Source organism: Desmodus rotundus, chromosome 5, assembly GCF_022682495.2.
Source record: "Desmodus rotundus isolate HL8 chromosome 5, HLdesRot8A.1, whole genome shotgun sequence".
Lineage (NCBI taxonomy): Eukaryota > Metazoa > Chordata > Mammalia > Chiroptera > Phyllostomidae > Desmodus > Desmodus rotundus.
Genome location: NC_071391.1, coordinates 49,129,606 through 49,154,691, shown reverse-complemented (window position 1 = coordinate 49,154,691; position 25,086 = coordinate 49,129,606). Strand labels below are relative to the sequence as shown.

Here is a 25,086-nt window from a genome sequence, read left to right as displayed (position 1 = left end):
TGCGCTTGGGAAGTAGGGTGGGTGCTACTAACTGTATTCAAAAAACAGACACCTGAAATGATTTATGAAAATTAGACGACAGAGTAGAAGTTGCAGTCTGTATTTACAGAGTCCAAAATTCAGAACTCCTCTCACCACACCACACTGCCTTGCTGCTAGATAGTTTAAGCTTCACAGTGGACAAAAATTAAACTTAGAATTAAAAAATTCCACATATAGAGCAGGACAGATGGCTTTGAAATCCTGCTTTTATCATGTCGTAGCCTGAAAAAAGAACATGAAATTCAAGGGAGACACCACTAAGGGCAAATATGCTTCTTTAGTTTTCTTGTTTCTTAAGCAATGGAGTTAAATATATAATTATTTTTGTTTCTTTTGGTCTTAAAGCTCTTAACTTCTTCACAAAGTTTATGACTCTTAGTTTTCTACCTCTCTGAGGTAAATGGGGTAGGATACGCAACCGAAACTGTTTTCACCAGAACTGCTGCCTTAATTTTGCCGTGTATTTTTCTAGCACTCTGGATTTGACTTTGGTGGCATCCCCTGTGGAAGGTAACAGGTGTTAGAAATTAAGCGGCACAGGGAGAGAAGGGCTGGGGAATCGAGGAGACAGACTGATGACTGACTAAGAAGGTGCAGCACGGTAGGGTCAAACGAACCTGGGACTAGGAGTCAGAAAATCTGGGCTTCTGGTCCCAGGTCCACCACTTACTACCAGGTGACCTTGGCAGGTCACTCCACATTCCTAAGTCTCAGCTTCCTGATCTGTAAAACGGTGGTCACCGTCCTTGCCCTCCCTCCCAGGGTTGTTGCACGCCTCGGTAAAAACATGGGAAGTTTTGCAAATAACAGACTTTTATTATTCTTAACTTCTAATTACAGTGAGAGTTACCTAAGAAGGTAGGGACCCCCCAAAAGTAGGTAAACAGATTTAAGGGACTGATCTCTGAGGCATCAAAGGGTATTAAAAGGGCTGGGGGAAAGTGAGAGGCAGATGGTGTTTTGTGATCTCCTTACAGACAGACAGAGAACATGGCTCTTGGTTATTAAAAAACGTGACCAAGAGCCATATTCTGTATCCATCTGTAAGGAGGTGACTGTATATGTTAAAGAAAAACAAAACACCTATAACAAAGAATGAATTTAATTCTTAAGACAGGTAATAGCTATGAGTCATTTATCCATTACATATTTATGATGATAGCTGCTGTGTATTCAGTACTACTATATGCCAGGCAGTATGCTAGGTATTTATGTACTTAATCTTTATGATTAAATTCTACCAGGTAGGCACTATTATCTCATTTTATAGCTGAATGGAAGCTGACAGCTTAAACTTGCCTGAGGTCACAGGCACAGTAAGTGGTGGAGGTGGTATTCAAACCTGCAGTCTTGTACATGCTCTTTCCACCTGGGCAACTGTTCCTTAACCTGTTCTGTCCCATCCCCCATCACACGCCTGAGTCCTTCCCGCGCTCCAGGTCCACTCGCACGCTCTCTCCTTACGGAGGCTCATCCACGTCTTACCCGTACCTCTCAGGCAGGACCTGAGTGACTTTCTCTGAGTGTTCCAGACAACTTACCTACCTTTCCTATAGTGCTGCACGCTTTCTAGTTTCTATTATGCATTGTTTGTTCCTATTTCATCGCCTCAGTTAGACAGGAAGCTGCTTGAATGCAAGTTCAAGAAGCATGTTCCACGAATAGAACAGGAGGCATTCACATGCTCATCACTTACAAGCACCTCCTTCCCCCAGGATGGGTGAGACAGTCCCCAGCCTCGAGCTGCTCAAAAGCTGAGTGGGTAAGACTTGCTGGGAGAAGTGAACCTGAGCAACTGGGAGAATACATGTTTACTTCTGTATGTGTCCCTGTGCCTGCTGAGTGAGTGCATAGCGGTAGGATGTGAGCTGGATCTTGAGGTGACAGCAGCTTCTGGGTAGGGCAAAGGCAAGGACAGGCTACTCTGGGGAGTGGGAAGTTGTCTGAGAAATGAACTGCGGTCAGAAATGAGCGTGGTATGTCTGGGGGGTCAGATGAGACATAATGGAGGGACTGTCCCAGGACCTGGGTGCTGGGGCCCCACCACACAGCCCTGTCCTCGGCAACCACAGCACATAATCCTTTCACCTCGGTCTGAAACTGATCATCTTACTGGCAGCTATCAAGCTGCAGCGAGCGCGTACATTCTTCCCCGACCATAATTCAGCACCAGCATCAGCTGTGCATGCGCACACCGATATGAATCTTGGACCACTTCATAGATGGTAGTAAAAAAAGAAAAATGGGATGTTTAAGTGGTGTGCCAGTGGCTTTTAACCAAAATATTCAAGAGTACGACCTCTGAAATCCTGCTCTTAAAAACTGTGTTGCTTGGAAGTTCCAACGAGGTTAGTAATCCTAGCATGAAAAAAGGGGAATGCTTTTGGAAAGGGCCGAGCACATAAAGCACTGAGCCCCGCGTAACTGTATTCATGAGGAAGAGGGATTCGCTGTAGGATTAATCAGGTAGATGCTTTTGGTATTAGAGATGGCTTCTGTGATGTGAGAGAAAAAAGGGAATTTTAATTGCTCTGTCTCTTCTCTAAAAAACAAAGCACGCTGTCCTGTACTTTCAAGCTTACCATAAGGAGGGATTCAGTGACTGCTGATCCTCAGCCAGTCTGAAATCCTCGGCACCAAAAGAACATGCCGCAATCGCTTCCCCGGGGACCGATCTGTGAATGGTAACAACCACACAGAAAATGGCAGTGTTTTCTTTTAGAAAAGATGTGAGAGGCTCTCTTAGGAGCTTGAGTTTTTTTACCCTTTGCCCTAAGGAGCACAGGCTTGGGAGGTAACTCCTCAGCCGTAGTTGCTCTCGGAAATTCTCAGATTTCCTCTGAGGCTAAAAGTGCTCGTTCCAGTTTTGTTTAGATTTGTAGCTTCCAGCCGGCTCCCTGCAGTGGTCTGTACTTGGGATCATTGTGCAGCATTCACTCTGCGAGACCTCACATCTACCTCGGTAGCCCATTTTTCACTAGAGCGCCGTGGAGTGGTGCCGTACTCTTCATTCAGTGTTAATGTGCTCGGCACAGCTGGCACAGGGGGGTGCTGCGGAAATGTGTGAATTGGTAGTGTAATGGGTGTTTCACAACGGTGCCAGGAGACCTAGATTCCAGTTTTATTGCCAGAGGTTCATGGGTCAACCATTCTTAGGAAGTCATTTAATTTCTCTGTACCTTAGGAATGAAAGTTGCTGGAATGGCAGTGTTCGGGGAGAGGAAGGGTAGTCGGGTTGCAAGGATAAAGCTAGCTACACAAGCACTTTGGGTAACCTGTCCAAATTGACTTCAGAAGAAAGGGATCTCTCCTTGAAGGTTCCAGTAATCTGCTGTGACTTTGTTCCGTATTTTAAAAATGTACTTCTTTTCCCCTAATTTTGGGTTTGCAGTTTTGTGTTCTTTTTCTTGAAAGGGGTTCTTAAACTGTATACACTCTAAGTATCACAACACCCAGACTCTCTGTTCCTAAAATGAGTCTGCGCTCTAGCCAAGGCAGTACTTCTCTGCCGATAAAGCCACTGCGTCTTTTCTAAAACTGTCCCCCTATACGAGGGGTTGGGGGAGGACCGCCATAGGAGAGAAGGAAGGGGGGGCACATTCTAGACAGAGGGACAGTGAGTGCCAGGGCTCCGAGTCAGGAAAGACCCTGTTCATGTGACTAAGGGGGGTCAGGGGAGCGACCACACGTGAGAGCGGTGGGGGGCGGGGAGGTAGTGGTGTCAGATGCAGTGGGGCGGAAGGGGCCAGGAAGGCCATGAACAAGAGCTTGGATTTTATTCTAGCCACTAGAATAAAGATAAGATTAAGATATAACTAGAAGAATGTAAAGGTCACTCTGGCTCCTGTGGAGAATGAGCACAGGCGGGAAAAGCATAAACTCGGAAACCCTGGGCTAGAGCAGCGTCTGGCTAAGAGAAGGCGGTGACTTGGATGGGGTAATGGTGGCAGAGATGGTGGGAGGTGGTCCGATTCGATCTATGTATTTTATAGGTAGAGATGACAGGGTGTGCTGATGATTAGACGGAATCTAGTAAGAGTGAAGGAAAGAAGAGACTCAAGGACCATCCCCCAGTGTGAGCAACGGGCAGACAGGGCCATCTGCTGAGAGAAAGAAGACTGGTGGGAGGAAGGCCTTAGATATGTGACATACATGTAACATTCCGGGGGGGGTGTCAAGTAGGCCTTTGACCACAGAGAGTTTACAGGGCAGATTTACACTCAAAACGTAACTCTGAGAGCCATAAAGATATAGGTGGTTTTCAAATCTAAGGGGATGAATGAGATGGCATGAGAAGACAGCAGAGAAAAAGAAGGAATGGCCTAAGATGGGACCGCAGAGAATTCCACATTTAACAATCATATGAGTAAGGAGGGATATGGAAAACAGACAGAGAAAGAGCAGCTTTCTCTGGAGGCAGGAAATCCATGGGAGGAGAGTATTGTGGAAACCACAAAAGGAGGCTGTTTCAAGAAGGTAGGAATGCCACTGAGATTCGGAACAGAGTAAGGACGGAAAAGTGACCTTTGGATTGGGCGACGCAGAGTTCAGTAGGCACCCACCGAGAGAAATGGAGTTTAGGCATACAGATAGAACTGGAGATCAGATGGGAATGGCTTAATTAGGAACTGGAAAAACAGAAAGAACATAAGTAGACTATAATCATTGTAAAAATTAAATCAGTAGTTGAAAATCTATACTTTCCCCCTCAACAAACAAAAAACAATAGGTTTTTGCTAACTTCTATCAGACTTTCAACATATATTGTGGACAATTCCTATTGTATACAAACTGTTCCAGAGAAGAGAAAAGAAGGGGAAGGTCCTCACTTTAGCTTATGAGGCTCACAACCTTGTTACTAAAATCGGACAAGAACTATTATATGAGAAAGAAAAATTATGGGCTAGTTCACAGGTGTAGATAGTCTTAAAGTAATAGCAAATCAAATCTAATAATGTCGGAAAAAATAATATATCATGATTAGACAGAGTTTATTCCAGGAGTAAAAGAAGGTTTAACTTCAGAAAATATATTATTATTAGCACATTAACATAGTAAAGGAGGGCAAATGTAGGGTTATCTCAACAGATTCAGCATGAGCATTTGATAAAATTCAAAACGCACAAATCCATGATTTAAAAAACAACTTAGTGAGCTGGGAATAAAGAAACTTCCTTTTGCTAATAGAGAATATCTACTTAAGCCTTCAATAAATAGATATAGCACTTAATGGTGAAAAGCTAGAAGCATTCTCTTCACAATCATGAATAAGACGAGTATATCCACGATCACTGCTCCTCTTCCATCATAAAACATAAGACAATGAAAAGTAATAAAAGTTGTAAAAACAGAAAGGAAGAAACAACACCATTATTCACTAACAAAAAAATCATATGCACAGAAAATCCAGGAAAATCTAAGACAACCTATTGTATTTAATGTTAGCAAGATTGTTGGCACACTCCAAAAATACAAAAATCATTGGTATTCCTACGTACTGGCCCCCCAAAAGTTGGATATTGTAATGAAAAATTTGTAACAGCAACCAAAATGGTAAGCTATGTAGGACTAAGTATCTAATAAAAGATTCATAAGACTTTTATGAAGAAAATTGGAAGACTTCACTGAGATGTGTTTAAGAGACAAGAAAACAAATAGACACCATGTTCACAGTTAAGAAGACACAATATCATAAAGCTTTCACATCACTCGCATATAATTCATATGTCAAGAAAAGCCAAAAGAATTAGAAAAAGAGCCGCAAATAGGAGCCTCGCCCTACCACATTATCAAGAAAGTTGGGGTGCCTTCCTTTTCCCCTACTCTGAGGAACATGATTTAGGAATAACAGTCCTGGCTTCTCTCCATCCTCTCACTCACCGGCTCTTATAGGAGGCTAGCCTTTTCCGATTGGTGAATTTAGAGAGAAAAATACAACCTGAGTATTCTTGGCTTAGCCCCACCTGACCGCTCTCCGCAGTGTAGTTAAGAGCCTGCCTCTACAGGGAAAGCCTAGGGTTCTCCAGTGCACACTGATCGTGAGGGTAAGTTTAATTCTGAGTGACATCTTTGCACACTCTTCTTATTATTGTACCAAATGTCAGGGGGGAGAGGGATGCTATTAATAGTTACTGAGCATCCTCAAACCTCAATGAAACTTAAGGAAATTACATCTTGGAACTATTCAAAATGTGGTAGCAGCCTATGGATAGACAAAGCAATGAGGCAGAACAGGGAGCCTGGAAACACAGCCGTGTATACAAGTGGGGCTGATACATGAAAGAGACGGCACTACCCAACAGCGGGCAAAGGACAGACTCGCACTACATGACAATGGGACAATTCGCTGTCTGTCCTGAGCAAGACTCATCTAGTGATTGATCACGTAGTGTTGTGGGTTGCCTCTCTCCCTCTCTCTCTATTATTTAGGTTGTTTACCATTTCTGTTATAAAACCTTTCATGACTTATACACCTGTTTCCAACTAGATCACAAATCCCTTGAAAATAGGCCTGGAGTCTTCTTGCTCCCCTTCAGACTTTACACAGACTCGATGCTAACTAAATAAATGTCTGCTGGCTTCCTCCTACTTCTTTTGATTATTATTTTATATTAAAACTCAATTCCTATCTCTCATTCCTTAGGACATATCAATAGTAAGCTTTTATAATTATTTTGCTATTCTGACTAGAATTCTTTAAACATTTGTGTATTTGCTTAACAGGAGTCCTCTCTAAAATCCGACATCTGGAACTTGCACTGTGAACATCATAGGAGACAAAAATAAAACAAGTCAAAGTAAAGGTTAATCGCATGTGTTGTTTTCTTACTCTCTTCAAGACCTATCCTCGTGGCACAGAAGAAAATGAAGCCCATCTTGGACCTTCCTCCCCACAAACAGCTTTTCTGCCTAATGTCGCATTTCGTTTTTACCACAAACTGGCGAGATGCGATGCGCAGGGCGGGGATTACAGATGAGGACAGCACAGTTCCGAGAGGCAGGACCTTAAGTTCACACAGCAGGTAGACAAAAACCGGAGGCCAGCAGCCAGTGCTCTTCAGAAGAAACCACGCTGCTCCCGCTGTCTAACTTTCTCAAGGCCTAACTTCTATTCACACGATTTCCTAAGTTAACGCCTATCCTTCAAGGGTTCAAACTTCAAGAATTACTACATGGTTGGAGCTAAGAGCTTCCCACTTATTTAAGTGAAGTGAATCACTCTAATGTCTTCTTGGCACAGGAATTTACCTCTCCACTTCTCTTTTTATTTGATTTTCAAAATTTTATTTTTGTAATTACAGCTTACATTCCATATCACTTTGTATTAGTTTCAGGTGTACAGCACAGTGGTTAGACAATCATACTTTACAACGTGTTCCCCCTGATATTTCTCATACCCACCTGGCACCACAATTACAATATTAGTGACTATATTCCCTGTGCTGTACTTTACACCCCCAAGACTGTTCTGTAACTACCAATCTGCACCTCTTAATCCCTTCACCTTTTCCCTCAGTTCCCCAAGCCCCCTCCCCTCTGGCAGCCACCAGTCTGCTCTCTGCTCTATGAGTCTGTTTCAATTTTGCCTGTTGGTTTATTTTGTTCTTTAGATTCCACATATAAGTAAAATCATATGGTATTTGTCTTTCTCTGACTGACTTATTTCACTTTGCATAATACCCTCGAGGTCCATCCATGCTGTTGCAAATGGTATGAGTTCATTCTTTTCCATGGCCAGGTAATACTCCACTGTATACACGAGTATGTGCCAACACTTTTTTATCCACTTGTCCACAGATAGGCACTTGGGTTGGTTCCAGGTCTTGGCTATTATGAATAACACCACAATCAACAAAAGGGTATGGATATTCTTTCGAATTAGAGTTTTGGGTTTCTCTGGTTATATTCCCAGGGGTGAAATAGCTGGGTCATAAGGCAGATCCATTTTTAATTTATTGAGAATCCTCCATACTGTTTTCCACAGTGGCTGCACCAACCTGCATTCCCACCAAGAGTACACAGAGTTCCCTTTTCTCCACATCCTCACCAACACTGGTTGGTTGGTGGTTTATGGATGATAGCCATTCTGACAGGTGTGAGGTGATATCTCATTGTGGTTTTAATACGTGTTTCCCTGACGATTAGTGACAGTGAGCATCTTTTCACGTCTCTTGGCCATCTGTATGTTCTCTTCGGAGAAGTGTCTATTCAGGTCCCTTGCTCATTTTTTAATTGGATTGTTTGGTTTTTTTGGTGTTCAGTTGTTTAAGCTCTTTATAAATTTTGGATAATAATACTTTATCAGATGTATCATTGGTGAATATGTTCTTCCATTCAGTGGATTGTCTTTTCATTTTGTTGATGGTTTCCTTTGCTGTGTAAAAACTTTTTAGTTTGAGGTAGTCCTATTTGTTTATTTTTCCCTTTTGTTTCCCTTGCCCAAGGAGATATATCAGAAAAAAATATTACTAAGAGAAATGTCCAAGGTTTTACTGCCTATGTTTCTGCTAGGAGTTTTATGGTTTCAAGTCTTACATTTAAGTTTTTAATTCATTTTGAGTTTATTCTTGTGTGTGATGTAAGAAGGTGGGCTAGTTTCATTTTGAGTGTGTGTGCATATATCTGTCCTATATTCCCCACACCATTTATTGAATATACTGTCTTTACCCCATTGTATGTTCTTACCCCCTTTGTCAAATTTTAATTGAAAGCACAGGCGTGCATTTATTTCTGGGCTCTCTATTCTGTTCTATTGACCCACATGTCTGTTTTTATGCCGCTACCATACTGTTTTGATTACTTTGGCCTTATAGTATAGTTTGATATCAGGTACCATGATACCTCCGAGTTTGTTTTTTCTTTTTCAAGACTAGCCCCTCACGGTATTTTGTGATTCCATTTCATATACATTTTTGGATTATTTTTTCTAATTCTGTGAAACATGTCATTGGAATCTTGATAGGAAGTGTGTTGAATCTATAGATTGCTTTGGGTAGTATGGACATTTTAATGATGCTACATCTTCCTGTCCATGAGCGTAGCACATGCTTCCATGTATTTCTGTCTTCTTCAATTTCTTCCTATGGTATTTTATAATTTCTGAGGAAAGGTCTTTTATCTCCTTGGTTAATTTTTTTCCAAGCTTTTTTTTAGGCAATTGTAAATGGGGTTGTGTCCTTAGTTTCCCTTTCTCATTGTTCACTATTGGTATATAAAACATAACCGGTTTCTGAATATTAATTTTGTACCCTGCTACTTTACTGAATTTATTTATCAGTTCTAGTAGGGTTTTTGTTTGTTTTGTTTTGTTTTGTGGGATCTGTAGGGTTCTCCATATATAGTATCATGTCATCTGCAAAAAAATGAATGACAGTTTTACTTCCTCCTTTCCAATTTGGATGCCTTTTATTTCTTCTTCTTGCCTGAGTGCTGTGGCCAGGACTTCCCGTACTATGTTGACTACGAGTGGTGAAAGTGGACATCCCTCTCTTGCTCCTGATCTTAAATCAAATGCTTTTCGTTTTCCCCCATTGAGTACGATGTTGGCTGTGGGTTCCTCATATATGGCCTTTGTTATGTTGAGGTGTGTTCCCTCTATTCCCACTTTGCCGAGAGTTTTTATCATAATGGGTGCTGAAATTTGTGCTTTTCTGCATCTATTAATATCATCAGGTGATTTTTGGCCTTCATTTTGTGGTGAACCACAGTAACTGATTTGCAGACAGTGTACCGCTCTTGCATCCCAGGAATAAATCCCACTTGAACAGAGTGTATGATCTTTTTAATGTATTGCTGGATTTGGTTTGCTAATATTTGGTTGAGCATTTCTGCTCTGTGCTCATCAGGGTTATTGGCCTATAATTTTCTTCCTCTGTGGTATCTTTATCTGGTTTTGCAATTAGGACAAAGCTGGCCTTCTAAAATGAGCTTGGGACTCTTCCTTACTCCTGAACTTTTTTGGAACAGTTTAAGAAAAACAGGTGTTAGTTCTTCTCTGAATGTTTGGTAAAATTCACCTGTGAAGCCATCTAGTCCAGGGTGAGTGTTTGTTGGAAGTTCTTAAATTACTGCTTCAATTTCATTAGTTGTAATTGGTCTATTCAGATTTTGATTGTTCTTAATTCAGTTCTGGAAGACTGTATGTTCCTAGGAATTTATCCATTTCTTCCAGGTTGTCCAATTTGGTGGAATATAGTCGTTCAAACTTGGCGCCAGTGCTGGGACTGAGGCCACTCAGAGAAGGCCTCAGGGTACACCAAGAGTAGCTGCTACCTGCTGCTGCGTGCTCGCACAGCTTTGTGGTGGTGGTGGGGGGGTGTCTCAGGGAGTTGTCAGGGTCAGGCCAAAAGAGTTATCAGGACCAAACAGACCAAGATTTAGCCATCTGAAGAGAGGGTTCTGCACAGGAAGGGTAGGTTTAAGGTCAGGGAAAAAGGGCCCCTGCCCCAGAGTCACACAACTTGGTCTCTGCCATCCAGACCTAGGCAGTGACTACTCAGCAGGGCAAGAGCTCGGCAGGGCAGGGTGATAGGGACTCAGGAGGGTGGGGCTCGTGCTTTCCTCCAGGCTGATTCCATATGGAGGGAAACGCTCAACCCAGGCTGCGTAGGAAAGGGACCCAGCACAGGGACCTCGCAGCTGTCCCTTCAGCTTTCTCCCTGGAGCCACACCACCCAGTCTGTCCTCGCATGACTCCACTTCGCTCTGAACTGCACTCCCTCTGCCAAAGCCCAGGGTAAGTGGCTGTGAACGAGACTTTTGTGTGCTGGCCCTTTAAGGGAGTGCCTGAGTTTTAGCAGACTCCTATTTCTCCCTGGGTACTGAATTCCTGCTGATTTTCACAGCAGGATGTTAAGTGGGTTCCTCTTCTAGGCTCTGGTGCTCAGGGCTGGGGAGCCTGTGTGAGGTTGAGACCTCAGGGGGGCCTCTGATACTGAGATATCTCTCTGGATTATCAACTGTCCCAAGTGGGTGTGGGGCCAGGCCTTTTTACATCTCTGCCCTCATACCAGTCTAGATGTGGCTTCTTTTGGAAACCCTCGGTTATACGACTTCTGTTCAGCTAGTCTTCAATTGGTTACTCCAGTTCATTGTTCTATAATTTAGTTTTAATTCCAGTTTGGACCCGGGAGGAGGTGAGTGTACCTTCTACCTACTCTGCCACCCCTTGGATCTCCACCTCCCCTTAATTTTTAAGAGTCCTGTCTATCCTGACAAAGCACTTTTAAGTAGCAACTTGCTTTCATGGTACAACAGGCACTGACATCAAACACAAGAACATTCTAGTACGCGCCTCTTGGTGTCAAGACTAGGTCCTGACAAACCCGACCTATTCCTTGTCTGCTTTTTCCCCTTGCTTCTTGCAGCCCCTGATCCAGGTGCTCCTTCTGCATTTATGACCGTTGCTTGTTCTTTAGAAAAGCCCCAGGGGCTCCGTGTCTCTCCCTTTCATGAATCACAGGGCTGCCCCTCGGTTTCCGCCTCAGTGAGGTACTCAAGGGCTGCTTGCCCAGCCAGCCTCCCAACGCTCAAATGATACCGCCGCACACCCTCCGCCCTCCCGAGGGTGCTTCAACCCTTTGCCACGATGCTGCCCTTCCTTTTCTTCATGTAACTCAGTACAGAAGAAATGCCAGAAGGCAGGTGCGGAGGAATGAGGAAGTCAGAAAAGTTTCTCAGGATTATTTTCTACATTACGGTTCTGAGCATCAGAAATGAAGGTACTTACCACCGGACCAGTAGTCCATGTTCCATGAAGTTTTTCAGGTTAGGAAGGGTTTGCCTCAAGTCTGGAGTCCCAAGTCCATGTTGATATCTTAGCTGCAAAAGAAGAAAAATAGAATTTAAAAAAATGCTGGCAGACATTAGGCAATGCTTCAGAAATATGATCTACTGACATGTCTTTTTCTATTTTTGAACTCTGAAAGAAAATGAATGCATGATCCCAATAACACCAACCACACTGTTGGGATGATGTTTAAAAGTAGCCTTTTTGTTTCTTGCTGCCTTGTCTGTAAAGTCAGAGAAGACTAAGAATGAGGAACTGTGGAATCGGGTATTTCAAAGACCCGTGTAAGATTTGCTAACGTCGATTCCAGGGCCATACACCATAAACCAGTATTTCACTCTAGGTACTGGAGGCTGGTATTACATACTCTGAGCACAGTCAGCCCTTCTTTCACTGATCCTGCCCTTCCAGTAATCAAGGGCAAGAGTCACGTGGTATCCACCCAACTCGCAACAGTGTCGGATGGAGTGCTGGTGCTCAGTTAGTGCCTATTCAACAGGTCGATAGCAAGTCGCTGCTGACAGAGGCCGTGCTCTGTGTTTCTCTGCCTCTGTAATTCCCCTCTTTAGGGAAATCAGAGCACCGGGTCGTAGGGCTAGCATGAGGAAGTTATGGTCTGTGGGCTCGATCCACTCTTACCTTTACTTATTTTAGAGGCTTACTTTCTAAAATTGAGTATCCTTCTATGTTCCTCGGGTAACTTGCTAAATGGTTTTCATCTGTTTGTTCCTTGTCTCCTCTCTTTCTGTTTCTGAGTATGGTTTCCTTCCCTGACTGTAATAAGATGTGCGCATGCGCATATTCGCACACATAATAGTGAATACACAGCGCTTACTACAGAACGACAGTACAACGTGACCCTGTAGAAATGTGGTTTTCAAATGACAGGGCACATGACAGAACACTCTGTAACCTGCACAGTAGTGTGCAAATGGGAAGCGTCATCGGTTTTGAAGTTTTACTTTTCTAGCACCTAACTTTCAAATTTTTCCTCTCTTAAAATAAAAAACCAGTATCAATTAAAAAAAATAAGTTTTCTTTTGTTTCTAGCTAATACTCAATTGAGTCTTTATGTAACAGAGAAGTTTATTTCCACTACACTGAACTTTTAAAGGAAAACTCTCAAACCTAATCAGGTCTCTTAAATACATAAGATAAGGTGGTAGACTAAGAACCCTGAAACACCAATCCAAAAGAACCTGTGCACCCCAATGTTCATAGCAGCACAATTTACAATAGCCAAGTACTGGAAGCAACCGAAGTGCCCATCAGCAAACGAGTGGATCCAAAAACTATGGTATATTTACACAATGGAATTCTATGCAGCAGAGAGAAAGAAGGAGCTCATATCCTTTGCAACAGCATGGATGGAACTGGAGAGCATTATGCTAAGTGAAATAAGCCAGGCGGTGAGGGACAAATACCATATGATCTCACCTTTAACTGGAACATAAGCAATAGAAGAAAAAAGCAAACAAAATATAACCAGAGACATTGAAGTTAAGAACAATCTAACAATAGCCAGGGGGGAGTGGGATGGGGACAGTGGGAAGAGGGGATTACAGGAACTACTATAAAGGACACATGGACAAAATCAAGGGGGAGGGTGGAGGTGAGGGAGGGAGGTGGGTTCAGCTGGGGTGGGGTGGAGGGATGGGGAGAAAAGGCATACAACTGTAATTGAATAACAATAAAAATAAAAAAAAAACATAAGGTGGTAGAAACATAGAATGCTAAAGCTAACAGGTATCTTGAATATTATTTAAGCCAATCCTTCCCTTTTGCAGATGGGGAAACTGAAGCCCAGAGAGGGGAGGTAAACTCCCCAGGACCGCGTGTTTCAATGGCAAAGACACTATCAGCCAGAGCCTCCTTTTTACAGTCATGGTAACTCACCACTTACCCGAAAGTGAGAGGAAAATTGGTAAACACACTTGAGAAGACAAAGGGAAATTATTCTTTTCCTTTTCCAAAACTTAGCTTGGTGACCTAAATCACCTCCTGAGATTGGCTGACCTTGAATTATAAGATCTACTCCATACTAAATGACATCATTTCTTATATTAATATGAAAGTATTTTTTCATACATTGATAAAAGCAAAATGGCTGATATCCCAATATGACATTCCTGAATTCATTGTTTCAATAAAAAAGTGAAATTGTTTACACATGGCATGGAAATTTCACCTGTGATTCATACTGAAAAATATTAAATATCAAAAAAACCATACAGAAATAACACTGAGCTATGTGTCCCTGAGCCAGTACATAGTCAATTGCCTGCCCCAGGCTCCACAATGGAAGGTGGGTGTTGAATTCTTTTCAGAGACCACAATGAAAATTTGTCTGCAAATCTGATTTCAACCAAAAAAGGAAAACGTGGGCATTTCCAGCCTCCACCGAGGTCTTAACTCTTCATTTGCTGCATAGCACTATTATTTTTTGTCACAGAATCGTAGGCTATTATAGATTAAAGATATCCTGGAGAGCATCTTTTCCAACCCCCTTTTGTAAATGAAGAACGCAGACTCAGTAAAGCAAGTGTCCCGCCCCAGGGCACAGAGCTGATGAGGAACAAAGCCAAGGCTAGAGACTCTTAGTAAAAACCCCAAATTCTTTCTACCATGTCCTCCCTTTAACTTTCAACACACAGGACTAAAAAAGAAATTTGCACATAACACAAATATGTTAATTTAATATTTAAAATAAAGTACATGTACTGTATAGTAAGTCGACACTATTATACAGCTTATAACAAAAAAGCAACAGTTCTCTGGTCTTCAGTAGCCACTGCTTTTAGCTGCTTCTTTACCTTCATATCTCTGACTTAATATACTTATAATAATATATCTTATTCTTTCCCTTCCAGTTCTAGGCCTCATCTACCATGTTCCTACTATGAAAAATGAGAAGTTAGTTCCCCTACATTATTCTCTTATGCAAACACTTTATCCCCTTACCCACACCTTACCTACTGCCTTTTTATGAAAGACCGTGAGGGTTTAACTTTCTGACCCCCCAAATATACTTCTCCTCATCCTCTCAAGATATTCAAAATCACGTTTTTTTGTTAAGTCAATATTTAGTGTTTACCTTACTACACCTTCAAAAATATTGTTCACTGCTAAGCCGTGTAGTATACTAAACCATTTTTTGTTAGTTTTTGTTTTCCTTGAAGTGCTAATTGCCTCTTCTTCCCACTCACTGAGTACCTATGTACCTATCACTAGATCTTCTCCAAACTAGGACAAAACCTTAAAATCTTTCTCAATCTGATGAGAAACACCGTACACATAACCGAGCAAGTCCATTTCCCACTCTGGAGACCTTTCCTGAAGCATCCCTCTCTGCTCCAATGTGGACTGGCCGCTGCCTGGACTTGCTCCATTGTTATCTCCCTAGAACCTTCCTTCGCCATCACCTTGGGCGTTCTGTTTACTTCTCTTCTGCGTTGATCTGTGACCCCCTTCTCGACTTACTGCCTCATCTTGGTGGAGCATATCCTGTCATAGCTTTCTGGGAAAAGGCAGCATGGGAGGTACCTTTTTTGACACCTTGAATATTGAAAAATACCTTTACTTCATTCTCACACTTGAATGGCAGTTTGCCTGGGAACAGAAATCAAGGCTGTGAAAGAATAATTTCCTTCTGAATTTCTAAAGTATTGTTTCACTGTCGCTCACTTTGCATATGGCAACTGAGAAACCCGGGTAACATTCTGATTCCTGATCCTTTGCATGTGAGCTCATCCTTCTCTCTGGACGCTTTTAGGGTTTTATTCTTTAACCCTCATTTTCTGAAATTTCAGTGTTTAGCCTTGTTTGGGTCCTTTTTCATTCACTGTGCTGGGCACTTGAGTTTCTTCAATATGAAAACTCTTATTCCCCTAATTCTGATTATGTTCTTGTAGTATCATTATTATTATTATTAATTTCATCTCCTCCTTTTCTTACTTCTGGGTTTCTTCTTTTTTTCATTTTAGACTTAAAAATCATATTAGAGGCTTTCCTTTAATGTCTAGTAATCGTTGGTTGTCATTCATCTTTACAGTGCCCTGGGGGTTTCCACTTTAGAACGAGTGGACGGAAACCTCGCTCTCTCTGTGGAGGACATGTCAGTCCCAGCAGCTCTCGCTGCGGGGCCCAGCTTTTTCCAGAGGAAGTCCTCCCATCTTCTGCTATAACCTGGATCCCATTTTGGGAGTTAAGTAGGAAAAAGTGGTTTGGGAATTCAGTGCTGGTATGCCAGACTTTCATTTAATCCCCTTATTTTTAGTAAGGTATCTCACTTCGTGCCCCAGATACCAGGCAATTCAGAATTCAGAGGTTCTTGGGTCCAGTTTTTTCACAAATCAAACCTCCAGTCTCCACTGGGGTGTGTGCAGAAATAGCTGGTTGGCTATGCAGGGTGGGAAGTAAGCTGGAGTCTTATTTTTCTTCCCCCTCTTCTTAGACTTATTCCTTACCCTTACACTCTATGAATTCACGGGTACCTCCAAATCCTAAGGCCTTCTGAAGTTCTACGGCTTGAATTACATGGCGTCTTGAAGGCTTTAGGTTTTATTTTCCTCCATTCTGCCAATTTATGTGCTTGTGATTTTCTAAAATTTTGTTGACTCTTATCACTTGGTCTTGTTTTTTCTGTTCTTTTCATGCTTGTGAGTTTATAGTTTTCATTTTATCTTTATCAGTAGCATTTCGTTAGGGAATAAAAATAAATATATTCAATTTGTTTATCATGAAGTTCCCCACATAGACTGTATAAAACAGCTTTTCAACATTGGCCAACACCCTTCCTTACAGCCTTTCACACAGTACTCAGCACTCTGTAGAGAGCTCCTTTCCTGTCTCTGAGTTTCTCTCTCTACATCTGGTCTGGTTTTCTGCATCTGCTCATATTCTGTCCATTCTCAAAGAGCCAACACAAGTTCCATTTCCTGCAGGAAGCTCTCTCTGATTAGTCTCGGGTAAGGGGCGTTCTACTCCTATTCCCAAATCCCTTCCTACTTGCTGTCTTTGGAAAGTAGTAACTCAATGAATAGGTACTTGATGAATATTTATTAATTAACAAGTTAAATCGTTGCAGCCTGGAAGGGAATTGAGAGGCATCATGACATATTGGAATGAGCTTAGATGCAGAAGACCTTGTCTGAGTACCGTGCTGTCCTTATTCGTTGCTTGACTTTGGGTAAGTCACTTCACTTCTCCGAGTTTTAGTTTCCTTACTTGTGAATGGGGATGTTATCCCTGCAGCGCTGTTGTAAGGTTTAAATAAGATAAAGTACATAGAGTAACCAAAGCAATATCTGGTACACGGTAAGAGCACGATAAACTATACCTATTAACATTACAGTACATACATTCTCTATATTATCATCGTCATAGCATCCACCGCTAGACAGGGCAGAACACTGTACTCAGTAATAGCTTATCACTTAACTCATTAGAATGAGAACCAGTAAAGAAAAAAAAGGGTTCAAATCAAAGCCAAAAAAATCTTCAGTACACTGTCTACTTCTCCAAGTCGCTATTTTTTAAACTAATTTACTAAGCTTCTGATCACAAGCACGCCAGAGAGGCAGCGACAAATACATATGCATGTAATATCTTTCAGATAATTACACAGTGAAATGGAAAGATAAACAACACGCTGCGAGTGGTCAGGAGGCTGGGGTGGCAGACCCGGCTCTGCTCTATGGCCATGAGCAGTCCCTTCCCTGCTTGGGCTAATCCAATAATTCTCCAACATTTTTGGTAGCCCCGGAACCCTCTGTTCAGATGAGATGCATGTGGAAGCCCAAACTCTGAAACAAACAGGGAACTGCTCTCACTGTAGGAAGTGGTGGTGAGAGAGTAAACGCCCTTGTAGGCCTTCCCACGGCTCCATTGTCTGTGAGAGCCTTTCAAAGGTCTGTGAGTCCACTCTAACTGCTCCAAACATTATAGAGTTGAACCACGCATCTAGGGATTTTAACATAAAAATATGGTTAAGGTAGTGCACAGTGTGAGCGAGGAAGGAAATCAGCCCATTTGGCCCCATTTCCGGTTTTGCCCACTTCTGATGATGTCAGAAGTCAAACTTGGCTAAAAGGCTCAAATCTTTACATATTCACAGAAGAGGTAGGTCTGATGGAAGAGTCTACAGAACATACATCTCTGGATACCTCAGGGAAAGTTTATAAGAATAGAAGGGGGAGGATGGGGTTCCTTTTTCTACTACACTATGTCAGGTACAGCTGACCCATTGTTAAAAATGTTCCTTCAGCCCTGGCTGGTGTAGCTCAGCAGATTAAGCGCTGGTCTATGAACCAAATGGTCGCTGACCTGATTCCCAGTCAGGGCACATGCCTGTTGCAGGCCAGGTCACCAGTGGGGGGCGCCCAAGAGGCAACAACACATTGATGTTTCTCTTTCTCCCTTCCCCTCTCTCTAAAAATAAATAAATAAAATCTTTAAAAAATGTCCCTTCAGAAGAGGAACACATCTAAATTTTTATTAAGCAATTCTTCAACAAGTTAACTCTCTGATGAGGTATTAGTCAAAAATAAAAGGAAGGAAAAGAAGAAACGAGGTCAAGAAGGAAAGAGCAAGGATAAGAAGGAAAGGGGAGAAAGAACTGCATTTTCTGAGTTCCTAGTGCCCACTGGGCTAAGCATTGTGGATCAGTTCTCTGTCTTTGGAACGACAGCCCTGGACTCGCACTCTGTTCTCACCACAGAACGTGTATATAACCTTGAACAAGTCACATAACCGATCTGTGCCTTGTCTACAAAACAGGACTGACAATGTTTATCTCGTAAGGTTGTTGTAAGAGTTCAACTGGAATTTTTATAGCAAATGGAAAGTCCTCAGGGCTGATTTTTAGAGGGTATTCCTGAGAACTGTTGCGGGTCTAGAGAGCCAAGCTCAAGGGTTGGAACTTCACCTTCCTTGTCGGCAGTAAGAACTGACCACAGGGTTTTAAGCAGGAGAGTGAAGGAAAACAACTCCAGAGGCAACTGGGAAGGATGGGGTACAAGACTGAGGTAAGAAACTTAAGAAAGCTTACTGCGCATCCCACCACAGCTGCCCTCACCGACCCCTACCAGCACCGCACTTCCCTCAATTCAACGCAGCGCTCTCTGCTCCCACTTCTGACTGGGGAAAGCAGATGCCAAGAAACCCAGGCAAATAAAATGTTACTTTGGGTCTGTCTAACTGCCGCAAATTAGTCTCTGAAATAAACACCTTTTGTAACAACTTCCTATTGCACCACCACCCAAAGAGTCTGAACAGTTTTTAAGTGGAATTTTGGTTTCAATTAGCTTGAATTTCAGCTTAACTCTGATTGGGTTAGATCTCCATGGGAGTAATTAAATTTTTGTGCAACTCTACAGTAGGCTACTAGGTGAAAACTACACGTAGATGATAGATTAGATGGGAAGTGGGGAGAAGCAATGTCCAGTGGTTTCCCTGGAAAAATGAACAAATGCTCTTGTCTACTAACAAAAGAAAACCCCTATACTGAAGTAACTAGGAAGATCTGGCTTCATAGTTACTGGAACAAGCAAAATGAAAACAAGAGCAAAGAATACACTTAGACTGCAACAGACAACTGTAGCTATGTCAATAACGGCAACTATCTTCTCCGCGATCTCCTCTCCCACACCACCGTTCTGTATAAACATGCAGTATTTTTCCAAAGCCTCCTGCTGGTTTATCCCAAATCACTATACACGCAGTGCTTCACCAAATAAGACGTATCACCTATGATGGTGAAGCTCTTGTAGTTCAAGTTACCTAGCTTACCCAGCCTGGTAAATGGTGCCCCTCTGAGTAGGTACGACCATTCGCAGCTTTGCAGATCCCATTTAAAGTGTGATTGTACTTCCGAGAAATAAATGCGGAATTCTCATACTCAGTGAGCATCCTCCTATTGAGCTAAGAGGCCTAATTTAATATCAAAGTGCTCAATTTTATCTTTTATTTTATAAACACACAATTTTTCCAGGCCAGGAAAGACTCTGGGGGTTCAGGAATCATTTTGTCATTTAGGTTTTGGCAGGAGAAACTCAGTTTAGACAAAACGCACACACACACCCAAACCCAAACTACACAAGGCCACTTATTGCGTGGCTTATTAGTTCCATATGGGGCTTGAGCTAAGCTGCATGATATGTTTGATACAAACCGTCTGTTACCGTGAGGGAATGTGGATTAATACAACGCTTCAATAAAGGTTACTAAAAGATCAACACTTTCGTGATGGGATTACAATGAATTTGACAACAAAGAGAACTGGTCTAGAGAAACTCAAAAAAGAAGAAATTAAAAACGCACATACGCATCAAAGACTTAACTTTACAGTTTTGGCTTATGTAGTCAAAACTCTCTATAGGAGTAGTTACCAATATTTCAATTCATTTTCAAATGCTAAGCTTTCACTGACATACAAAGAACTAGATTAAGAGCTCAAAAAAACAGGCCCCACCATGTCAAAAGTAAAACCTGCCTTCCTAGAAGAAAATACAACTCTTTCAAAGACGTGGAAAAGCTACTTAAGGAATATTTAATATGAGCAATAACACTGCTTCTTACAGTGAGTCCATGCAATATGTACCTCCAAGGAAAAGTGTAAGAACCTGATTATGAGCCTCTAGTTGCAAGAGCAACCTAAGTACTTTTCCATCCCCATCTATGAGCCATGCCAGTTCTTTCCCAAATGGATATGTTACATGGTGAACACTGGACACAGCAGAGGCCTGCCATGCTGAGGTCGGAAAAGCCTAAAAGTCAAGTCTAAAGCTCTTACAGCTAAGAAATGGAGAAGTTTCTTCCAGGCCTCCTCCCAATCACACTATCAACTATTCTTAGAATTTGGGGTTCATACTAGAGCTGAATGGCACCTTTCAGAGCACCAGCCCACCCGCTTCATTTACCTAATAAGGTAAGTGGGAGGTGAAATGGCCCATCTGAGGTTGAACAGGTGGTACCTGGGAACCAGAATCAAGTCTGCTGAGTTCTAACCACAAACTCCTTTCTTTACATCACAAGTTGTATTTATGAGGCACAGGTTATATTTGAGTCAAACTTATCATTTAAAATCTGTTATATTAAAAACAGTTAAGATGATCCTTTGCTTCAGAATCTTTTTGCCAGAAAACACCCAGAAGCACTATTAAACTGACACAACTCGGGGGTTGGCGTGATCTGTAGTGTGGTCTCTTTTACTACCGATTTTTGTGAGCTGCGGAAGAGGGTCAGCAAAGCATATCGCAAAAGGATAACCAAAGCAGAACTGGAAATCTGGTAAAGGTAGGTGATCATACCCTTGATAGCAACTAGAATCAGCTTTAAATAATGAAGCTCATTTTTCCTTTAGGCTAAAGGCTATGTGAGTGGACAAACTCATGTAGTAGAAACCATCAGAGCGATATTCATGCTGTCAGGTTTAGCAAGCTCAACCTTGGCTCCCTGCCCTCATAGTGTTAGTTCTATGTACCCTGATTTACCCCAAAGTACCCTGTACTGACCTTTGACCCAACCTAGATGCCTGATTCCCTTGGTAGCTAAACTTTGCTCTCTAAACTGACCACACTCAGCATTTCTGTTTCCAATTCACTTCAATGCAAACTTGAGGTAAAGGACTATATTAGATCAAGAAGATCACAGTCTACTAGGGCAGAGACAGTTTTTGAGAATGCCTTATAACTGGAATCATAGAATATTTAGTCTCTTGTGTCTGCCTTCTTTCATTTACATGCTTGAGACTCAGTCTAGTTGTTGCATACATAAGCAGTTCGTTCCTTTTCATTGCTGAGTAGTATTCTACTGTATGGATATACCACAGCTGGTTATCTATATGTTGGTTAATCAACACTTGGGTTGTTTCAAGATTTGGCTATTATGACTTAAGATGCTATAACATTTGGTGTTACATCTGTGTATAACACAGGCTTTTGTTTGGACTTGTATTTTTATTCTTTGTGGAGCAATACCTAGGAGTGGAATTTCTAGATTGAATGGTAGATGTACATTTAACTTTGTTTTTTAGAATGCCAAACTGTTTCCACAGCGGCCATACAATTTTGCACCCCCTACCCCACCCCAGCGAAGTGTGTTTCAGTTGTTCTCTGCATCGCTGACATCAGGACTTGGTACTGTCAGTTAAAAAAATGCTAGCCATTCTATTCTATTTAGCCATTCTATGCAGTAGTACCTCATTATAGTTTTAATTTGCATTTCCCTAATGACAGACATTAAGCACCTTTTCATGTGTTTTTTTCCCCCATCTGTATCTGTTCTGGCCCTCCTGCAGTTTCTGTGAAACTACCTCTTATGAATACCTAATACACCTGATTAATAACTTCTGATTATTCTTAATACCTTCTAATTAATAATCCTCTAATTAACATCACTTCTGCTTAACCTACTAGAGTACACTCTGTTTACAGAAAAACACAATCCTATTTGTAATGAGGAGCCACAGGGAACTCTTTGGCGTGGAAAAGACACGAATGAAGATGCCATTCTAAGTGCAGAGATTCTTTATAGAAATTCAGGCAAATCTCAGTGTCAGTTTTACCGGAATAAAAATGCATTTAAATCTGTCATTATAAATTTGATTACACAAGGAATACAGAAGCCCATTCTGGCATTTCCCCAGGAGTGTACAGTGACCTCAAATACCTGACATGATCACTGGAAGAAGTTACTTAATCTAGTTCAACAAATGATTGCTGAAGAGCTTGTGTTGTTGTGTGTGGTGGCAGGGATAATGGTGAACACGTAGGTGTGTACATCGTGTTGTTTGTAACAGGGGAAACTGGGAAATAATGCGAATATATGCTAGGCCTTCAGCTGGGTTCTATGGTGCAATGATAATTGTGTTAAGGATAAAAATAATAATATAGCTGCTAATATGTTTCCTGAGTAGTTTAATTATGTGCCAGGCATTATGTTGAACATTCCACATCATATTATTTCATTCGGTCCTCACTATAACTCTGTTATGGTTGAAGAAGTTGGGACTCAGAGTTAATGAATGTAGAGCTCGAATCTATAACCTAGTTTGTCTGACTCCAGCACTTGAAACTCCTGACCCCTTAAGAATGACAATGATAATGGGAATATCGGTAGCAGCTATTGTTCTTCTCACCCTGCAGTCTGTGTCAGGCATGGAACTGACTGTTCATTTATGTCATCGCATTTAATCTTCATAATAACCCCACAAGGCAGATCTTGTAATTCTCGCTATGCCCTTGACAAAATTTAAAAGTTTAAAGGAGTTGCTTGAAATTTCACAGGGAACAAGTCAAGGATGAGATCTGAATTCAAGTCTGACACTTCACATCCCAGCACAGTCTAAATATTACTTGCAAGTTGGTTAGAAAAGATTTTCTCCTTCCTCATTTAATTCCAATACTTAGAAAGAGGCCCTAAGCTCTTGAGAGAAACACATTTTCTTGCTATCAGACATTTGACAATAGTTACATCTCCACTTCATTGCTGTTCGGCTGAGCTATATGTATATTTAATCTTTTTACATCTTTGCTTGTAACTTAATCCCCACAGCCTCTTCATCATCCTTTGTGTCTCTGAACTCCCTCCAGTTTCCCTTAAAGAATCTGGTAATGAGGTGCCCCAAACGGAACACAGTTTTCCAGAATGCTCTTTCCTCTCTTTAATGATTTCTTCCTAAAAATATTAATTCTACTATAGTTCAACTTCATGCCTTTTAAGTTTTTTGGTGAAGTTCTTCTGACTTCACTCGAATTACATTAGAATCCAAGCCCTCGTGCCCCCTGTGTCGTCTCTCTGGTTGATCATACAGAAATGCAGCTTGAAAAACAGAAAAACAAAAACAGCCCCCCACCCCACCCCCAGCAATGAACTGCTGAGTGCACGGTGCCCCTCCCACTGGAGAGGTGCTCTTACAATTTTGTCTGGAATAATTGTACCCACCTTTTGACCTCACAATTCATCTTCTAAAAAAGCCAACAATTCCTTAGATACGTACTGAATATCCACGACAGGCAAGGCATGCAAGGTGCGACTGGGTACGGCAAAACGACCCCACCACGGACGCCACCCTTTAGGAGCCCGCCTCTTCGGTGGACGATAACTAAGTGAACCTAGAGGAACAGTTCAAGCTTCAGTGAGAGTTTGAAGGGTGGGGCTAGCAGGCAAGATTTTAAGATGGCTCTCATAACCTTCTCTCTGGTGTTTCTCCCGCATTATTTTATGTTTACAGCTAAGGCGGAATATCTGGGTGGGCCTAATCTAATCATACGAGCCCTTTAAAAACAGAGTTTTCTGTGGTTGGCAGCAGAAGAGAAAGTTCAGAGAGATGTGAGCTGTGAGAAGGGCTCGATGGGACAGTGCTGGCCTGACGATGGAGGGGCCATGTGAGAAGGAATGCAGGGGGCTTCCAGGAGCAAAGAGTGGCCCCCGGCTGCAAGCCAGCAAGTAAGTGGGGACCTAAGACCTACAGCGGCAAGGAGCTGGATTCTGCCAACAATTTCAATGACCTTGGAAGTCAATTATTCTCAAGAGCCTCCAGATAAGAGCCTTGCCTGACCGACACCTTGATTTTGCCCTTGGGTGACCTGGAAGCAGAGAAACCAGTGGGCCCACCCAGACTTCTGACCTACAGAACTATGGGGTAAAAATGGATGCTCTTGAAGCTGCTGAATTTATAGTCATTTGTGTGCAGGTGGAAAAGATTACTTCTACCTCCTACCTGAAGATATCTGGGGTGAATTCATGGGGAAATGTGGCCTGCACAGTTCCCGGATGGGCCGATAACATTTGTATTACATGTCAGGTCCAGTGGCGTGTCAAGCTCTACACAGGGCACGGAGGGTTTTAGTTAGCAAATAACATTTTGAACATTGAACGCATGTGGGGACCTACTTCTCCGTCGGCTAACCTAAGTGTTCAGGGAAAGGAATTAGGGTGACTGAACAATTATCCCAACGTTATCTATTTTTGGGAGACCGAGGTTTTGTTCTCCAGAAATTATGGTTCTCAAAAATATTTGGGAAGATCTTGTCAGAGTCAGAGCCAAATTTGTCTGTTCAAGTTTATGGAAGACAAACCAAAAAACCAAAAAAACAAATGACTAACTAGTTAAAAATAGGACGAAATCTTTGGTTATTAAAGCAAAACACACAGCATTAAGTGAACTTGTTTACCAAACCAAAAAAGCACAATGCATTTGAGCTCACTACGAAACTAGCTATGGTAACAACACCAAGTCCGTCCCCTCTTGTTCC

At 42.0% G+C, this 25,086-nt stretch overlaps 1 protein-coding gene across 5 annotated transcripts in view; it reads right to left on the bottom strand.

The window, feature by feature from the left end:
• UVRAG (UV radiation resistance associated) overlaps positions 1-25,086 on the bottom strand; it is a 279,747-nt gene that overhangs the window by 17,158 nt on the left and 237,503 nt on the right. For 4 of the 5 annotated variants that reach the window (XM_045181850.3, XM_053924302.2, XM_024572534.3 and 1 more), the window contains one exon: positions 11,771-11,862. In XM_045181850.3, the coding sequence (XP_045037785.2) occupies positions 11,771-11,862 (92 nt within the window). Of the gene's footprint in view, positions 1-2,787; positions 5,382-11,770; positions 11,863-25,086 lie in introns of those variants that run through there. The other variant, XM_045181851.3, reaches the window with a different exon arrangement.